General features: G+C 41.1%; 3 protein-coding genes across 3 annotated transcripts in view; 1 reads left to right on the top strand and 2 right to left on the bottom strand.

The window, feature by feature from the left end:
- Window positions 1-6,302, bottom strand: part of LOC103520644 (heat shock factor-binding protein 1-like) — a 10,800-nt gene extending 4,498 nt beyond the window's left edge. Inside the window, exons 1-2 of the mRNA XM_008485744.2 lie at window positions 6,114-6,302; window positions 5,533-5,599 (exon numbers count right to left, since the gene is read on the bottom strand). Of these exons, the coding sequence (XP_008483966.1) occupies window positions 5,533-5,599; window positions 6,114-6,218 (172 nt within the window). The 5' untranslated portion in view covers window positions 6,219-6,302. The remainder of the gene's footprint in view (window positions 1-5,532; window positions 5,600-6,113) is intronic.
- On the top strand, window positions 4,236-12,216 carry LOC113472105. Its single transcript, XM_026831677.1, has 9 exons — window positions 4,236-4,247; window positions 8,036-8,497; window positions 8,940-9,056; window positions 9,462-9,707; window positions 10,894-11,073; window positions 11,203-11,277; window positions 11,319-11,413; window positions 11,508-11,571; window positions 12,203-12,216. Exons 2-9 carry the CDS (start codon window positions 8,257-8,259, stop codon window positions 12,214-12,216), a joined length of 1,032 nt encoding a protein of 343 aa, XP_026687478.1. The 5' UTR covers window positions 4,236-4,247; window positions 8,036-8,256.
- On the bottom strand, window positions 11,801-15,938 carry LOC103520645 (adenylate kinase isoenzyme 1-like). The gene is made up of 4 exons (XM_008485745.3): window positions 15,813-15,938; window positions 15,266-15,367; window positions 15,021-15,104; window positions 11,801-12,323 (listed from the first exon to the last, which is right to left on the bottom strand). The coding sequence occupies exons 1-4, from the start codon at window positions 15,918-15,920 to the stop codon at window positions 12,246-12,248; spliced, it is 372 nt and encodes a 123-aa protein (XP_008483967.3). The 5' UTR covers window positions 15,921-15,938; the 3' UTR covers window positions 11,801-12,245.
- Between the last annotated feature and the right edge of the window lie 707 nt (window positions 15,939-16,645).

Here is a 16,645-nt window from a genome sequence, read left to right as displayed (position 1 = left end):
CCCTCCACCGTTGTTGAAGTAACCACACAACCGATTCCTCACGATGACAAAATCAAAGCTGTGTTTGTGGACAAAGACTCAATCGTTCATACGAAAGTAGAAAGCGTTGACCATCTCACCGGTGAACCACTCGCTGAAAGCTCCGATGAGAGTTTGATTACTGAATCTCCTATACCACATGACGGTTACATCAAAGCTGTGTATAAACTGAACGACTCGGTAGTTCATTCCAAGGTAGGTACTCCTCTTCTTCTTTTTCTTCGCGCACTGAGCGGTGGTATAGTAATTTTGAGCGACCCCGATCTTGTTATCATTATCATGTAGTAGGTACCTCAAGTTACCATAATGTATAAGATAGAATAGGACATTGATCAATAAGAGAGTTGTGCTCCTGCATAGGATCAGAGTTGTTACTGATTCTGTATCAGCTACAGATTCTGTTATAGTTATCTGAGAGGACATGATCAGGATTTTCATTAGTCAAAAGTGTCAGTCAAACTTGAAGCCTCGTTTCCGCTGTTAGTACGTTACCATATTGATTATCCGACTGTATATAGTTATCTCATATCTATAGCATTGATTTCAAGTAAGGTACCTACTACCTATTCATTGTTTACACGGGTTTCGATCTAGACAGATCGTCAGTAAGTTTAGTTTTTGTTCAGTTATCTAAACAAACTTTTCCGTTCTTGAATAGGCATGGACGTAAAGGAATGTGCCTTGAAGTAATGCGAAAGGGGTGCCGAGGTACATCATTGAAAAATTCTGTAGCTGTATTTGAAAATGCGAGAGCTGCAGAGATGAGCATCAAATAAAATCATCAATGCTTACGAGTCTATCCTTGAAACTCAATTTGCTTGATTTGATTCGATAAATCGATAGCTAATACCCTCCTCTCTGTAACGTGCTACGAAAACTATGAAGTTTTCGCCATCAATTTTACACGCTCTGCTACCAGCCTTTGTTCTACCGCTCTTCGTCAGTGGTTTAAAACGATGTGGCATAGTGGATGCCACACCGGACCCAACCTATCACCTGATCAAGCCTTGCAGTCGGTCGAAAATGACCCTGGTGGGATCTGCCAACACGAAGACTCTACAGCAATGTCAGCGCTATGCATCCACCAAGAAAGCACTGGCGTTGAACTACAATCCGTCAGGTAAGGTACCTTAAGGTAAGGTGTGTCCACACAAACATAGTCGACCGGCCGTCGGTCGATGTCGACTGAAGTCCATTCTGCCTCGACAACATAGATTCACTTCGTCAATCGACGGCCGGCCGGTCGACTATCTTTGGACACACCTTTAAAAGATGTTGCTTAGTTTTGGATAGGTGACCATCTTGGTAATCGTGTACTGCTGGTTTTTCCTGGCAAAACTCAGGCTGGGCGAGGTTAACATGAGGGTAGCTTGTCACCAAATGGAGCTATGGAGGGTAAAACCCCCGTCCCTAAAGACCTTAGCAACCTTTCCCAGCTACCAAAATTTCTAGGCGAAATCTGAGGCTCACATTATTTTGTCTTCTCTCTTCTCTGCCTCTTATTTTGGGAAGCTTTCCCGATTTTCTTCGGGTATATACCTACCTACTGTTGTGTGTTACAGGCGACTTCACAGACGAACCAAGTTGTCTCCTGTTCGACTGTCCTGAATTCCAGGAAGAGATTTCATTGACTCAGGATGACGTGTATGACTATTATAGTCTGTATGCTGATCCCATGCGTAAGTCCAACTTAGGCTAGGATTGCCTAGGTTAGGTTAGGATTGAAATTGAAAGAGGGTAGAAGGAATCCCAACTAGGGAAAAATGAGCCCCTCTTTGCTGTATTTTACATTTCTACTTTCTATTCTTGAGCACTGAGCGGTGGTATAGTAATTTTGAGCGACCCCGATCTTGTTATCATTATCATGTAGTAGGTACCTCAAGTTACCATAATGTATAAATATGTAGGTATGTAAGTACTTGTTATTAATGTTGAATATATATTTTTTTTATTCAACAAACCTAAAATCAAGCGTGGGGGGCGAACGTCATGGGTTCAAAGCGCCGTGACGCACCGTTATCGCCGGAATTTTCGGGAGTTTCAAGTTTTTTTGGACACCGAAGCGAATACAATAGTCCGTCCCTTATACCTTTTTATTACTATTGTAATAATAAAGGAAGGACGGACTAAAAATCAATTTTCGAACGCAGGTAGTGTAGGTACCAACTACCTACCGACAGATGAACCTACATCTAAAAGAAATCGTAATAACATTAAGAATAAAATACAACGTATCCTTTGACTAAAGTTTTTCGTTTATTTACAGACAAGATATACCTAATAATAAATATATTTTTGACTTATTAAAAAGTAGATAACAAGAAAGTTAAAGGGTAACAGTAGGTACGTAAGTATTTGATAGAGGAGTAGGTACCTTCCTATTCATTATGATTCCATTATTGCCTTCCATAATTTGTTCATGAATATTTCCCCTTTTTAACGAGCAATATAGTAAAATGTCAAGACACAAATACCCTCAGCTGGTTACCAAGTAGAAGCTCTAATTGAAAAAATATCGATTGTAAATGGTACCTATCTTGATATTTTGCTCGTGAAATAAAAATAACCCGACCTGACGAGCAATATAGTAAAATGTCAAGACACAAATACCCTCAGCTGGTTACCAAGTAGAAGCTCTAATTGAAAAAATATCGATTGTAAATCGTACCTATCTTGATATTTTGCTCGTGAAATAACCCGACCTAACTTTTGACAAAAAGGAGGGAAGCTGAATTTCTGACCCCAAAAAACTATTTATACGTAGTAGGTATCAACTATTTATACGTAGGATGAACTATTTATATGTAGGATCAATGTAAAAGCGTGCACTTCGTCCTTCATAGAAGAAGAGTGGAAAGGTAGCAACGTAGCATGTTAATCTAGTTTGGTGCTTGAGTATTTGCTTTTCGTTGTTATTGTCTTCAGACCTGGAGGGCTGAAGAGGCCGTGCGAATTCTTCCATTTTTGTCTAAGACGCTTTTGGTATGACGTCCAGAATTTTCTCAACGTCCGCGAAAATTTCATCCGGTGATCTGACAGCATTGATCTGAGAATAAGAGAATAGAATAGATTAGAATAGATCATACCTTGTTTATTCTGCTGGGATAGGACTGAAAAGTCCCTTTACTCCCGCAGTCTAACCAAGGTCTAACCAAAACGCACTGATAAACTCACTCGAAGTATTATCTCTTCTCTTCGTCAGATGAACCCATGGACTGCTTTACTTGGAGAGCTTGGGCTCCCAATCATCCCCGCTCCAAGTACAAAACAGAAGACTGTGTGGTACTGACAACCGACAAGAACTGGAAAGTGGTCAACTGTACTCAGACGATGCCATTCTTGTGTGAACTGATGCCCCGGGGGCCTCACAACTTGTGCGAGGGTAAGTCTAAGTAGCACGAAAATTTTGAATCAATGCCTAGGTAAGTATCAAAATGGCATGGTTTTCTATATTCTAAGATCAATTTCCCCTAGTTGAAACAACCAACATAATTATCTCCTTCTTTTCCAGAGGAACCAGCATACTGTGAGTTAGGAGATGGTCCTCCAGTCATTCCAATCAGTCCTCCAGAACTACCCACCCTGCATCCTGATGGACATCCAAACACGGAATTTCCAGACATTATAGAAATCCCCATTCCAGGAGTCCCAGGTGTCAATGCGACCGATATGGAAAATGAAGCGATAGACATCAAAAACATATCGGACAATGCTGGCACAAAAGTCAAAGACGAAAAACCCGTTCGCGAACAGGAGGTAAATGGAGGAAAACCGAATGGCACGAAACCTGACGGTCAAGGATATTTTGGAAAACCAGACAGTCAAGAAAATGTCCAAAACAGTTCGACACCTTCGTCCGACAATGAGTCCGGTCAGGAAGACTTACAAACTGACAACCCAGATATAGGGAATCAATGGAATCCCTTAACGACGGGAAATAAAAAACCGACCACCCCATGGCGACCTATTCAAGGTGGAAATAACCAGGAACCAGATCAAATCTGGAAATCAAACGGTACCAAAGGAAATGAAAGGCCGCTAGTCAATAAAGCCCCAAATTATACAATCAGTCTAATGGCTGGATTACACCTACTGCCCTTCAGTGAGCACAACTTGTGTCAGGAATACTTAGTCCAAACATTGGTTACAGGTAGTCACTGTGAAACTACAAGCAAAGGTGTGTGCAGGGCTATTTCTAACATGTGAATGTAAGTTAAAACAAAGAATTCTAGCTTATCTTTATAACTACCAGGTACCCACAGAAGCAGTTAGGTACCGTACCTACATCTCCGCTTTGGATCCTGAGCTACTAGAATTTTACTGTGAGGGTGAGGAAACAAAGCATCAACTTACGTATTCGGTTAATTCTTGCATATTTTTAGGATCACTGTTACCTACTGCGTAATTTTGCTGAACGGAAAAGTTTGTTTAGATAACTGAACAAAAACTAAACTTACTGACGATCTGTCTAGATCGAAACCCGTGTAAACAATGAATAGGTACCTTACTTGAAATCAATGCTATAGATATGAGATAACTATATACAGTCGGATAATCAAACGATCAACCCTCCACCGTTGTTGAAGTAACCACACAACCGATTCCTCACGATGACAAAATCAAAGCTGTGTTTGTGGACAAAGACTCAATCGTTCATACGAAAGTAGAAAGCGTTGACCATCTCACCGGTGAACCACTCGCTGAAAGCTCCGATGAGAGTTTGATTACTGAATCTCCTATACCACATGACGGTTACATCAAAGCTGTGTATAAACTGAACGACTCGGTAGTTCATTCCAAGGTAGGTACTCCTCTTCTTCTTTTCCTTCGTCTTTTCCCGTGTACAGACGGACGTTTTTCGTCAGCCTCTCAATCAGCCCTAACTAGGGTGATTTCTCTGGGCTGACATTTGGTTATGGCTACAAATTTTACGAGTTGATGCCCTTCGCACTCAACCTGTGTACTCCCCATTAAAAAAAAAAAAAAAAAAAAAAATTGTGGTCTACCACCTCATATCACGAGACATTGCTACCTCTGAATATTCTCAGAAACTATGCCCAAACAGTCTCCAAGTACATACACTTGAAACAACTACTTGCAACATCAGATGGTAGATCCAGCTTCAAGATAATTCGGACGTTTTTCGTCAGCCTCTCAATCAGCCCTAACTAGGGTGATTTCTCTGGGCTGACATTTGGTTTTGGCTACAAATTTTACGAGTTGATGCCCTTCGCACTCAACCTGTGCTATTTCTTTAGCAAGGGAAATTCAGGCTGGTATACTCCCTGTTTAAAGTCCCCCAGCCAGACTAAGCTGGTCTACTCCCTGCTTAACGTCTCCCAGCCATAAAATCAATTCGCCCCATGGAAATTTTGGTTCCAAAAATGTTAACCAAACCGCTTTTCCTTCCAGGTTCTCAATGAAGATGAAATTCTCCACCACATGACCATGGACTTTGACACTAATCTATACGATGTTGTTTATAAAGGATATTTCTTGTAATCACTTGATCTGACATTGTCTGGAATTTGTCTTGCATTTGTTGGAGCAGAGTTTGTATCTGAAACCAGAGAGATAACATATTTGGACAAAGGAAAATACAATATTTTCATACATTTTTATTTTTTAAAACTGACAAATACTTACACTTTATTTGCAATGGTATTTCTGCACCTTCCAAGCGAGGAAACGCGTTTCGTGTAAACAGTGGCGCGAGGATGAGTTTTGATGTGCGAGGAGGAAACGAGTTTTGGTGCGCGAGTAGACTCGCTTCGTCTAAACCTACCTTTATGGCTGGATTACACCTACTGCCCTTCAGTGAGCACAACTTGTGTCAGGAAAACTTAGTCCAAACATTGGTTACAGGTAGTCACTGTGAAACTAAAAGCAAAGGTGTGTGCAGGGCTATTTCTAACATGTGAATGTAAGTTAAATCAAAGAATTCTAGCTTATTTTTATAACTACCAGGTACCCACAGAAGCAGTTAGGTACCGTACCTACTAGTACATCTCCGCTTTGGATCCTGAGCTACTAGAATTTTACTGTGAGGGTGAGGAAACAAAGCATCAACTTACGTATTCGGTTAATTCTTGCATATTTTTAGGATCACTGTTACCTACTGCGTAATTTTGCTGATCGTCAGCATTTTTCAAGTCAGATTTGCCCTCACTACCGGCCATGGCTGAACGAAGAACGGATTTTAGGGCGGAGGAACGTCGAAAAATCACCGAAAAGTTGCAACTTTCGTTTGTTTACAAAATTTGTAATTTGTAAACAATCCCCGGGTGCCGAAAACAGCTGATCACCAACATGCGCCGTGAATCTGTTGATTCAAAAAATATTGCACATTGCATAAATACCGCTAAAAGTCGGGCGTTTTTGATGTACCTATTTCTGAGAAAATTACGTCTTCAAAAGGTAGGTATTACCTAGCTAGGTATCTTTGAAAGGAGGATCCTTTCAAAATTACCTATAGGGACACAGAAAAGATAAATCCTTTCGAAAATTTTAGCTCTGCATAATGTAGAAAAAAGTTACCTACTTACCTACCTGTAAAAGAGAAAAATTCGGGCTTGTACTGCAATCGCTAATGTGTATGGATAAAGGTAGGAAGTACGAAGGCGTATACTTAAGTAGGTACGAACTAAGTACCTAACTACTTGGGGAAGTAGATAGGTAATAGAAAACACTAAATACGGAAACTGATTTTCACAAAAAAAAAAACTCCACGTAAAAAGTGAAAAACAATCGCTTATTGAAAGAACACAGAAGAAAAGGTTTACTTTCCTGCATAGAAAAGGAGCTTTAAGCAGGTAATAAAATATGAGGTAAAACTTATAGGCACATCAAGTACCATTCAGAGATTGTTACACAGGAGAACAACGTAGGTACCTAACAAGGAAATTTTCATGTCATGTGTACACGCAATGTACAGACTTACGAAGACAGAAGGAGGCTTACTGACGGCCTAAAATATCGTACATTAGGGTGTCCCAGAATTTATCCCTTCTAGGTTTTTACTTTCCTTTTAAGTTTTTCTTTGGTAGTTAGATTGATCATACCTATGTATGTTGTAACCTCAAGGGGCACCCAAGTCGTAATATTTGTGGAGGCAGTCCTTATACTGAATCTTTACTGTATCTACCGCGTCCATTTTCATGTACTGTACTCAAGTATAGTAATCACTACACTGTTTATTTTGATTTCAGCGACGAGCTACCCGTCTCCTCACATTAACTTCATCCAGCTTGAGAAAAGGGCTAGGAAAAACCAGCGGCACGCGATTGCCTAAATGGTCACATTGGTCACTCATTAGAGGATACCAACCACGCACAACTTTGCTCAACTTCAATGATCTATTTCTATTATCTATTTTAGGAACTGGTGCATTCCACGTGCTATCGGCGGCGCTAGCTATCTTTTTCTACGTCCTATATACATATACATACCTATAGGTATATAACTTGATTGACGAGAACATAGGAACCATATCGTATAGAATCTACTCGTTATGATAGAATAGAGGAACTGGTGCATTCCACGTGCTATCGGCGGCGCTAGCTATCTTTTTCTACGTCCTACATATACATACCTATAGGTACATAATTTGACTGACGAGAACATAGGATCCATATCGTATAGAATCTACTCGTTATGATAGAATAGGACATTGATCAATAAGAGAGATGTGCTCCTGCATAGGATCAGAGTTGTTACTGATTCTGTATCAGCTACAGATTCTGTTATAGTTATCTGAGGGGACATGATCAGGATTTTCATTAGTCAAAAGTGTCAGTCAAACTTGAAGCCTCGTTTCCGCTGTTAGTACGTTACCATATTGATTATCCGGCTGTAGGTATCTCATACCTATAGCATTGATTTCGAGTAAGGTACCTACCTGTTCATTGTTTACACGGGTTTCGATCTAGACAGATCGTCAGTAAGTTTAGTTTTTGTTCAGTTACCTATCTAAACAAACTTTTCCGTTCTTGAATAGGCATGGACGTAAAGGAAAGTGCCTTGAAGTAATGCGAAAGGGGTGCCGAGGTACATCATTGAAAAATTCTGTAGCTGTATTTGAAAATGCGAGAGCTGCAGAGATGAGCATCAAATAAAATCATCAATGCTTACGAGTCTATCCTTGAAACTCAATTTGCTTGATTTGATTCGATAAATCGATAGCTAATACCCTCCTCTCTGTAACGTGCTACGAAAACTATGAAGTTTTCGCCATCAATTTTACACGCTCTGCTACCAGCCTTTGTTCTACCGCTCTTCGTCAGTGGTTTAAAACGATGTGGCATAGTGGATGCCACACCGGACCCAACCTATCACCTGATCAAGCCTTGCAGTCGGTCGAAAATGACCCTGGTGGGATCTGCCAACACGAAGACTCTACAGCAATGTCAGCGCTATGCATCCACCAAGAAAGCACTGGCGTTGAACTACAATCCGTCAGGTAAGGTACCTTAAGGTAAGGTGTGTCCACACAAACATAGTCGACCGGCCGTCGGTCGATGTCGACTGAAGTCCATTCTGCCTCGACAACATAGATTCACTTCGTCAATCGACGGCCGGCCGGTCGACTATCTTTGGACACACCTTTAAAAGATGTTGCTTAGTTTTGGATGGGTGACCATCTTGGTAATCGTGTACTGCTGGCTTTTCCTGGCAAAACCTAGGCTGGGCGAGGTTAACATGAGGGTAGCTTGTCACCAAATGGAGCTATGGAGGGTAAAACCCCCGTCCCTAAAGACCTTAGCAACCTTTCCCAGCTACCAAAATTTCTAGGCGAAATCTGAGGCTCACATTATTTTGTCTTCTCTCTTCTCTGCCTCTTATTTTGGGAAGCTTTCCCGATTTTCTTCGGGTATATACCTACCTACTGTTGTGTGTTACAGGCGACTTCACAGACGAACCAAGTTGTCTCCTGTTCGACTGTCCTGAATTCCAGGAAGAGATTTCATTGACTCAGGATGACGTGTATGACTATTATAGTCTGTATGCTGATCCCATGCGTAAGTCCAACTTAGGCTAGGATTGCCTAGGTTAGGTTAGGATTGAAATTGAAAGAGGGTAGAAGGAATCCCAACTAGGGAAAAATGAGCCCCTCTTTGCTGTATTTTACATTTCTACTTTCTATTCTTGAGCACTGAGCGGTGGTATAGTAATTTTGAGCGACCCCGATCTTGTTATCATTATCATGTAGTAGGTACCTCAAGTTACCATAATGTATAAATATGTAGGTATGTAAGTACTTGTTATTAATGTTGAATATATATTTTTTTTATTCAACAAACCTAAAATCAAGCGTGGGGGGCGAACGTCATGGGTTCAAAGCGCCGTGACGCACCGTTATCGCCGCAATTTTCGGGAGTTTCAAGTTTTTTTTGCATTTTCAACCTATTCCATTTCTGTTCCAGCGGATAGTAACGTGAGCTGTGTTCCAAAAGTTGGCATGTTCAAGCTGCACACGGAAAAGATGAACTTCACAGCTGCCCAGGACGTTTGCGAGGAAGAAGGAGGCTATCTAGCCAACGTTCTCACTGAACAGAAAACCAACGCCTTGTCCGCTCTGATAGCATCAGTGTATTCGGGTCGTGGAAAACATATGGTCTATGTTGGCCTGCACGATATGGATATGGAGGGACAGTATGTTAATATGAAAGGTAGGTATAATGTCTAAAAAAGAAAAAACAAATCTAATTTTAATGACCATTTCTGTTCCAGCGGATAGTAACGTGAGCTGTGTTCCAAAAGTTGGCATGTTCAAGCTGCACACGGAAAAGATGAACTTCACAGCAGCCCAGGACGTTTGCGAGGAAGAAGGAGGCTATCTAGCCAACGTTCTCACTGAACAGAAAACCAACGCCTTGTCTGCGCTGATAGCATCAGTGTATTCGGGTCGTGGAAAACATATGGTCTATGTTGGCCTGCACGATATGGATATAGAGGGACAGTATGTTAATATGAAAGGTAGGTATAATGTCTAAAAAAGAAAAAAACAAATGTAATTTTAATGGGAAAAATATGTTTAGGTACACCTGACAAAGTAGAATTGTCAACTGACCAACCCTTAAAGACTCATTCGATACAATAAATCGTTTTCTCAATAGTCTTCGCAAGGCAGAGTCTAAGCTCAAAATCCTTTTACTGTCACTATTTTAGTTTTTTTTTTTTTCCATTAGGCGCTTTAACACTTGCGTGTCGTTCGCGCCGTATTTTAGGTTTGGTTTTATTAAAAGTACCTTCTCTGATAAACTCACTCGAAGTATTACGATACAATAAATCGTTTTCTCAATAGTCTTCGCAAGGCAGAGTCTAAGCTCAAAATCCTTTTACTGTCACTATTTTAGTTTTTTTTTCCATTAGGCGCTTTAATGTCTATGTTGGCCTGCACGATATGGATATGGAGGGACAGTATGTTAATATGAAAGGTAGGTATAATGTCTAAAAAAGAAAAAACAAATGTAATTTTAATGGGAAAAATATGTTTAGGTACCTACACCTGACAAAGTAGAATTGTCAACTGACCAACCCTTAAAGACTCATTCGATACAATAATTCTTCGTCTTCTCTCTTCTCTTCTCTTCTCTTCTCTTCTCTTCTCTTCTCTTCTCTTCTCTTCTCTTCTCTTCTCTTCTCTTCTCTTCTCTTCTCTTCTCTTCTCTTCTCTTCTCTTCTCTTCTCTTCTCTTCTCTTCTCTTCTCTTCTCTTCTCTTCTCTTCTCTTCTCTTCTCTTCTCTTCTCTTCTCTTCTCTTCTCTTCTCTTCTCTTCTCTTCTCTTCTCTTCTCTTCTCTTCTCTTCTCTTCTCTTCTCTTCTCTTCTCTTCTCTTCTATCTTCTCTTCGTCAGATGAACCCATGGACTGCTTTACTTGGAGAGCTTGGGCTCCCAATCATCCCCGCTCCAAGTACAAAACAGAAGACTGTGTGGTACTGACAACCGACAAGAACTGGAAAGTGGTCAACTGTACTCAGACGATGCCATTCTTGTGTGAACTGATGCCCCGGGGGCCTCACAACTTGTGCGAGGGTAAGTCTAGGTAGCACGAAAATTTTGAATCAATGCCTAGGTAAGTATCAAAATGGCATGGTTTTCTATATTCTAAGATCAATTTTCCCTAGTTGAAACAACCAACATAATTATCTCCTTCTTTTCCAGAGGAACCAGCATACTGTGAGTTAGGAGATGGTCCTCCAGTCATTCCAATCAGTCCTCCAGAACTACCCACCCTCCGTAGTTGAAACAACCAACATAATTATCTCCTTCTTTTCCAGAGGAACCAGCATACTGTGAGTTAGGAGATGGTCCTCCAGTCATTCCAACCAGTCCTCCAGAACTACCCACCCTCGGCCTCACAACTTGTGCGAGGGTAAGTCTAAGTAGCACGAAAATTTTGAATCAATGCCTAGGTAAGTATCAAAATGGCATGGTTTTCTATATCCTAAGATCAATTTCAATTCCAGGAAGAGATTTCATTGACTCAGGATGACGTGTATGACTATTATAGTCTGTATGCTGATCCCATGCGTAAGTCCAACTTAGGTTAGGATTGCCTAGGTTAGGTTAGGATTGAAATTGAAAGAGGGTAGAAGGAATCCCAACTAGGGAAAAATGAGCCCATCTTTGCTGTATTTTACATTTCTACTTTCTATTCTTGAGCACTGAGCGGTGGTATAGTAATTTTGAGCGACCCCGATCTTGTTATCATTATCATGTAGTAGGTACCTCAAGTTACCATAATGTATTTGATAGAGGAGTAGGTACCTTCCTATTCATTATGATTCCATTATTGCCTTCCATAATTTGTTCATGAATATTTCCCCTTTTTAACAAGCAATATAGTAAGATGTCAAGACACAAATACCCTCAGCTGGTTACCAAGTGGAAGCTTTAATTGAAAAAATATCGATTGTAAATCGTACCTACCTTGATATTTTGCTCGTAAAATAACCCGACCTAACTTTTGACAAAAAGGAGGGAAGCTGAATTTCTGACCCCAAAACACTATTTATACGTAGTAGGTATCAACTATTTATATGTAGGATCAATGTAAAAGCGTGCACTTCATCCTTCATAGAAGAAGAGTGGAAAGGTAGCAATGTAGCATGTTAATCTAGTTTGGTGCTTGAGTATTTGCTTTTCGTTGTATTGTCTTCAGACCTGAAGGACTGAAGAGGCCGTGCGAATTCTTCCATTGTTGTCTAAGATGCTTTTGGTATGACGTCCAGAATTTTCTCAACGTCCGCGAAAATTTCGTCCGGTGATCTGACGGCATTGATCTGAAAATAATAGAATAGAATACTTAGAATGGAATATATTAGATTAGATTAGAATAGAATAGAATATACCTTGTTTATCCTGCTGGTACAGGACTGAAAACTCCCTTTACCCCCGCAGTCTAACCAAGGTCTAACCAAAACAAATACGAGATTATTCGCATATTATTCGTCACTTTGGGTTTCAGCACTTGCAATATGGGGTCATTATTCTAAACCCCTGCATACGGCCCTGCGGTCAACTGTACTCAGACGATGCCATTCTTGTGTGAACTGATGCCCCGGGGGCCTCACAACTTGTGCGAGGGTAAGTCTAAGTAGCACGAAAATTTTGAATCAATGCCTAGGTAAGTATCAAAATGGCATGGTTTTCTATATTCTAAGATCAATTTCCCCTAGTTGAAACAACCAACATAATTATCTCCTTCTTTTCCAGAGGAACCAGCATACTGTGAGTTAGGAGATGGTCCTCCAGTCATTCCAATCAGTCCTCCAGAACTACCCACCCTGCATCCTGATGGACATCCAAACACGGAATTTCCAGACATTATAGAAATCCCCATTCCAGGAGTCCCAGGTGTCAATGCGACCGATATGGAAAATGAAGCGATAGACATCAAAAACATATCGGACAATGCTGGCACAAAAGTCAAAGACGAAAAACCCGTTCGCGAACAGGAGGTAAATGGAGGAAAACCGAATGGCACGAAACCTGACGGTCAAGGATATTTTGGAAAACCAGACAGTCAAGAAAATGTCCAAAACAGTTCGACACCTTCGTCCGACAATGAGTCCGGTCAGGAAGACTCACAAACTGACAACCCAGATATAGGGAATCAATGGAATCCCTTAACGACGGGAAATAAAAAACCGACCACCCCATGGCGACCTATTCAAGGTGGAAATAACCAGGAACCAGATCAAATCTGGAAATCAAACGGTACCAAAGGAAATGAAAGGCCCGGGCAAATTGGTTGGAGGCCGTCCACCAATCCTCAAGGATCACAAAATGTGAATCAAAAGCCTCAAAACTCTTGGGGACCACAACTTACAGAGAGTCAAGGAAATAAACTATGGCTACCCCAAAATCCAGAAAATGAAGATCCCCAAAAAAATGCCACCAATCCTCAAGGATCACAAAATGTGAATCAAAAGCCTCAAAACTCTTGGGGACCACAACTTACAGAGAGTCAAGGAAATAAACTCTGGCTACCCCAAAATCCAGAAAATGAAGATCCCCAAAAAAATACTGAACATCCGCAGCACACGTTGTGGATCCCTCAAGATACAAATCCAGAATGGAGTCCTAATAAAGAAATGAAAGGCCCGGGCAAATTGGTTGGAGGCCGTCCACCAATCCTCAAGGATCACAAAATGTGAATCAAAAGCCTCAAAACTCTTGGGGTCCACAACTTACAGAGAGTCAAGGAAATAAACTATGGCTACCCCAAAATCCAGAAAATGAAGATCCCCAAAAAAATACTGAACATCCGCAGCACATGTTGTGGATCCCTCAAGATACAAATCCAGAATGGAGTCCTAATAAAGAGCACCCACAAGGTGAGAGTATCACGAAACCCCAGAAGCAAAAGGACAACGAAGAAAATCAAAACAATTGGAGACCTCAGGACCAAAGCAATAATAATGAACAAGATCAAAATAAATGGAGACCTCACATTCAAAATAATCATGATCAAAATCAAAACTGGAGACCTCAAGATCAAAACAACCACGAAGAAAATCAAGATAATTGGAGACCTCAGGATCAAAACAACAATGAAGAAAATCAAGATAATTGGAGACCTCAAGATCAAAACAACCATGAAGAAAATCAAGATAGTTGGAGACCTCAAAATCAAAACAACAATGAAGAAAATCAAGGTAATTGGAGACCTCAAAATCAAAACAACTATGAAGAAAATCAAGATAATTGGAGACCTCAGGATCAAAGCAATACTAATGAACAAGATCAAAATAAATGGAGACCAAACAGTCAAAATAATCATGATCAATCTCTAAGTAACTGGCGACCCCAGAACGGAAACAACAATGAAGAAAATCAAGATAATAGAGACCAAACAGTCAAAATAATCATGATCAATCTCTAAGTAACTGGCGACCCCAGAACGGAAACAACAATGAAGAAAATCAAGATAATAGGCCAAATATCCAAAATGTCGATTCGGGACGCGAATCCGCGAACATAATTGCCAAATCCGCGAACATAATCGCAAAATCCGCGAAAAAAAATCGCCAAATCTGCGACCATAATCGCCAAATCCGCGAACATAATCGCGAAATCCGCGAACATAATCGCGAAATTCGCGAACATAATCGCGAAATCTTGCGAGGGTAAGTCTAAGTAGCACGAAAATTTTGAATCAATGCCTAGGTAAGTATCAAAATGGCATGGTTTTCTATATTCTAAGATCAATTTCCCCTAGTTGAAACAACCAACATAATTATCTCCTTTTTTTCCAGAGGAACGAGTATACTGTGAGTTAGGAGATGGTCCTCCAGTCATTCCAATCAGTCCTCCAGAACTACCCACCCTGCCTAAGCCTCAGGCCAGCCACTCACTATCAGGTGTACGTGTCAGGTTAACCTGATAGTGAGTGGCTGGCCTCAGAGTGGGCTTTTTGTTTAAGTGCTAGGTATGAAAGGTATTGCTAACCAGTGTCCTTTCCGCAAATCCCTTACCTTGGTTACTTTGGACTGGAAGGCCTCCAAGATGGGGTCATTGTTCTCATGGAAGGTTTTCAGCCTCTTCTTGATGGTTTCTTCTTGGAGAGCTTGGGCTCCCAATCATCCCCGCTCCAAGTACAAAACAGAAGACTGTGTGGTACTGACAACCGACAAGAACTGGAAAGTGATCAACTGTACTCAGACGATGCCATTCTTGTGTGAACTGATGCCTCGGGGGCCTCACAACTTGTGGTTTCTTCATTGTCGTCTTCTCGGCCAGAGGTTTTCGCCCTCTCCAACAATCTGGCTGTCATGACGTCATCGGGAACTTCGAAATAAACGATGCCAGTGGGCGAATTGATCTGAGAAAGTGGAAGGTATAGATATTTGATGTCACATTGTCAAAACAAAGGGTGAGGTGTTTCGCAAAACCTTTACCCATGGGTGCAAAAGACCTACATGCAGGACTCTACACAAAGGAATCTCGTAAGAAAGGACACCACCTCGGTGGTGTATTGGTCAAGACGCTCGACTGGTAAACAGGAGGGCGTGGGTTCAATCCCAGCCAAGGTATGGGATTTTATCCTCAATATAATTTGAGAATTCGACCACAGTAATAGTAGTAGCTTCCTGCTGGAGTAAAGGTACTCTTCAGCCCTATGCGAGCAGTATAAATAAGAAAATAAGCGCTATTATTATTCTTCAAAGACTGGTGTTTCACAGTTTAGCAAGCGCGCCGCAAGGCCGCCTAATGGCCAAAATAGTTGATTGAAACAACCCAAAATAGTCTATTGAAACAATACTCACTTCTCTTTCAAACTGTTCGCCCTGGGCTTTCTCCCGAGGATATCCATCAATGAGGTAACCCTTGGAATTGGGTAACTCTTTCAGGACTTTTTCTCCAAGAAGCTCCATGACAACATCCTGATGAGAGAACACAAATTAAATGACGTTAGACTGACGAATTAGGATGAGTACTTGAGTAGGGTAGGGAGGAAGAAGATAAGTAGTACCTACGTACACATGAGTACTCAATAGTAGAATCCAAACCGTTTGAAGGTCATCTAATTACTATTCTGCACATTATACGTACATACTATTAATACTATTTGCAGTATTTGCTGATGGTAGCTTGGTAACCTATAGAGTGTAAAGAGTACTTATATGTAGAGGTATAGGTATAGACGGTATAGTGGGATTAGTGGGTAGGTACATCATAAATAGAATCTGACGGACCTAGATTTCACAATTAACAATAGGCTCGGATGCTTATGATTTGTGACAGAATTACTACCAAGGCTAGCGGCGATAGCTCGTTGAATCACCAGTTCCCATGGGTCACTGAAGTTAAACAATGTTGCACGTGGTTGGGATCTGGATGGGTGACTATCCAGCCAATCGAGTGGTGCCGGTTTTTTCCTGCCCCACTCAGGCTGGGTGATGTTATTCTGAGGGGTCAGATAGCTTGTCAGCGAATAGAGGGTAAGAGTAGGCTTGCCAAATATCCAAAATGTCGATTCGGGACGCGAATCCGCGAACATAATTGCCAAATCCGCGAACATAATCGCAAAATCCGCGAACAAAATCGCCAAATCCGCGAAAATAATCGCGAAATCCGCGAAAATAATCGCGAAATCCGC

This window comes from Diaphorina citri, unplaced genomic scaffold, assembly GCF_000475195.1.
Source record: "Diaphorina citri unplaced genomic scaffold, Diaci psyllid genome assembly version 1.1 scaffold3889, whole genome shotgun sequence".
NCBI classification, from domain to species: Eukaryota; Metazoa; Arthropoda; class Insecta; order Hemiptera; family Psyllidae; genus Diaphorina; species Diaphorina citri.
Note: the sequence above shows the minus strand (reverse complement) of the source record. Positions and strands in the feature narration are given on the sequence as shown.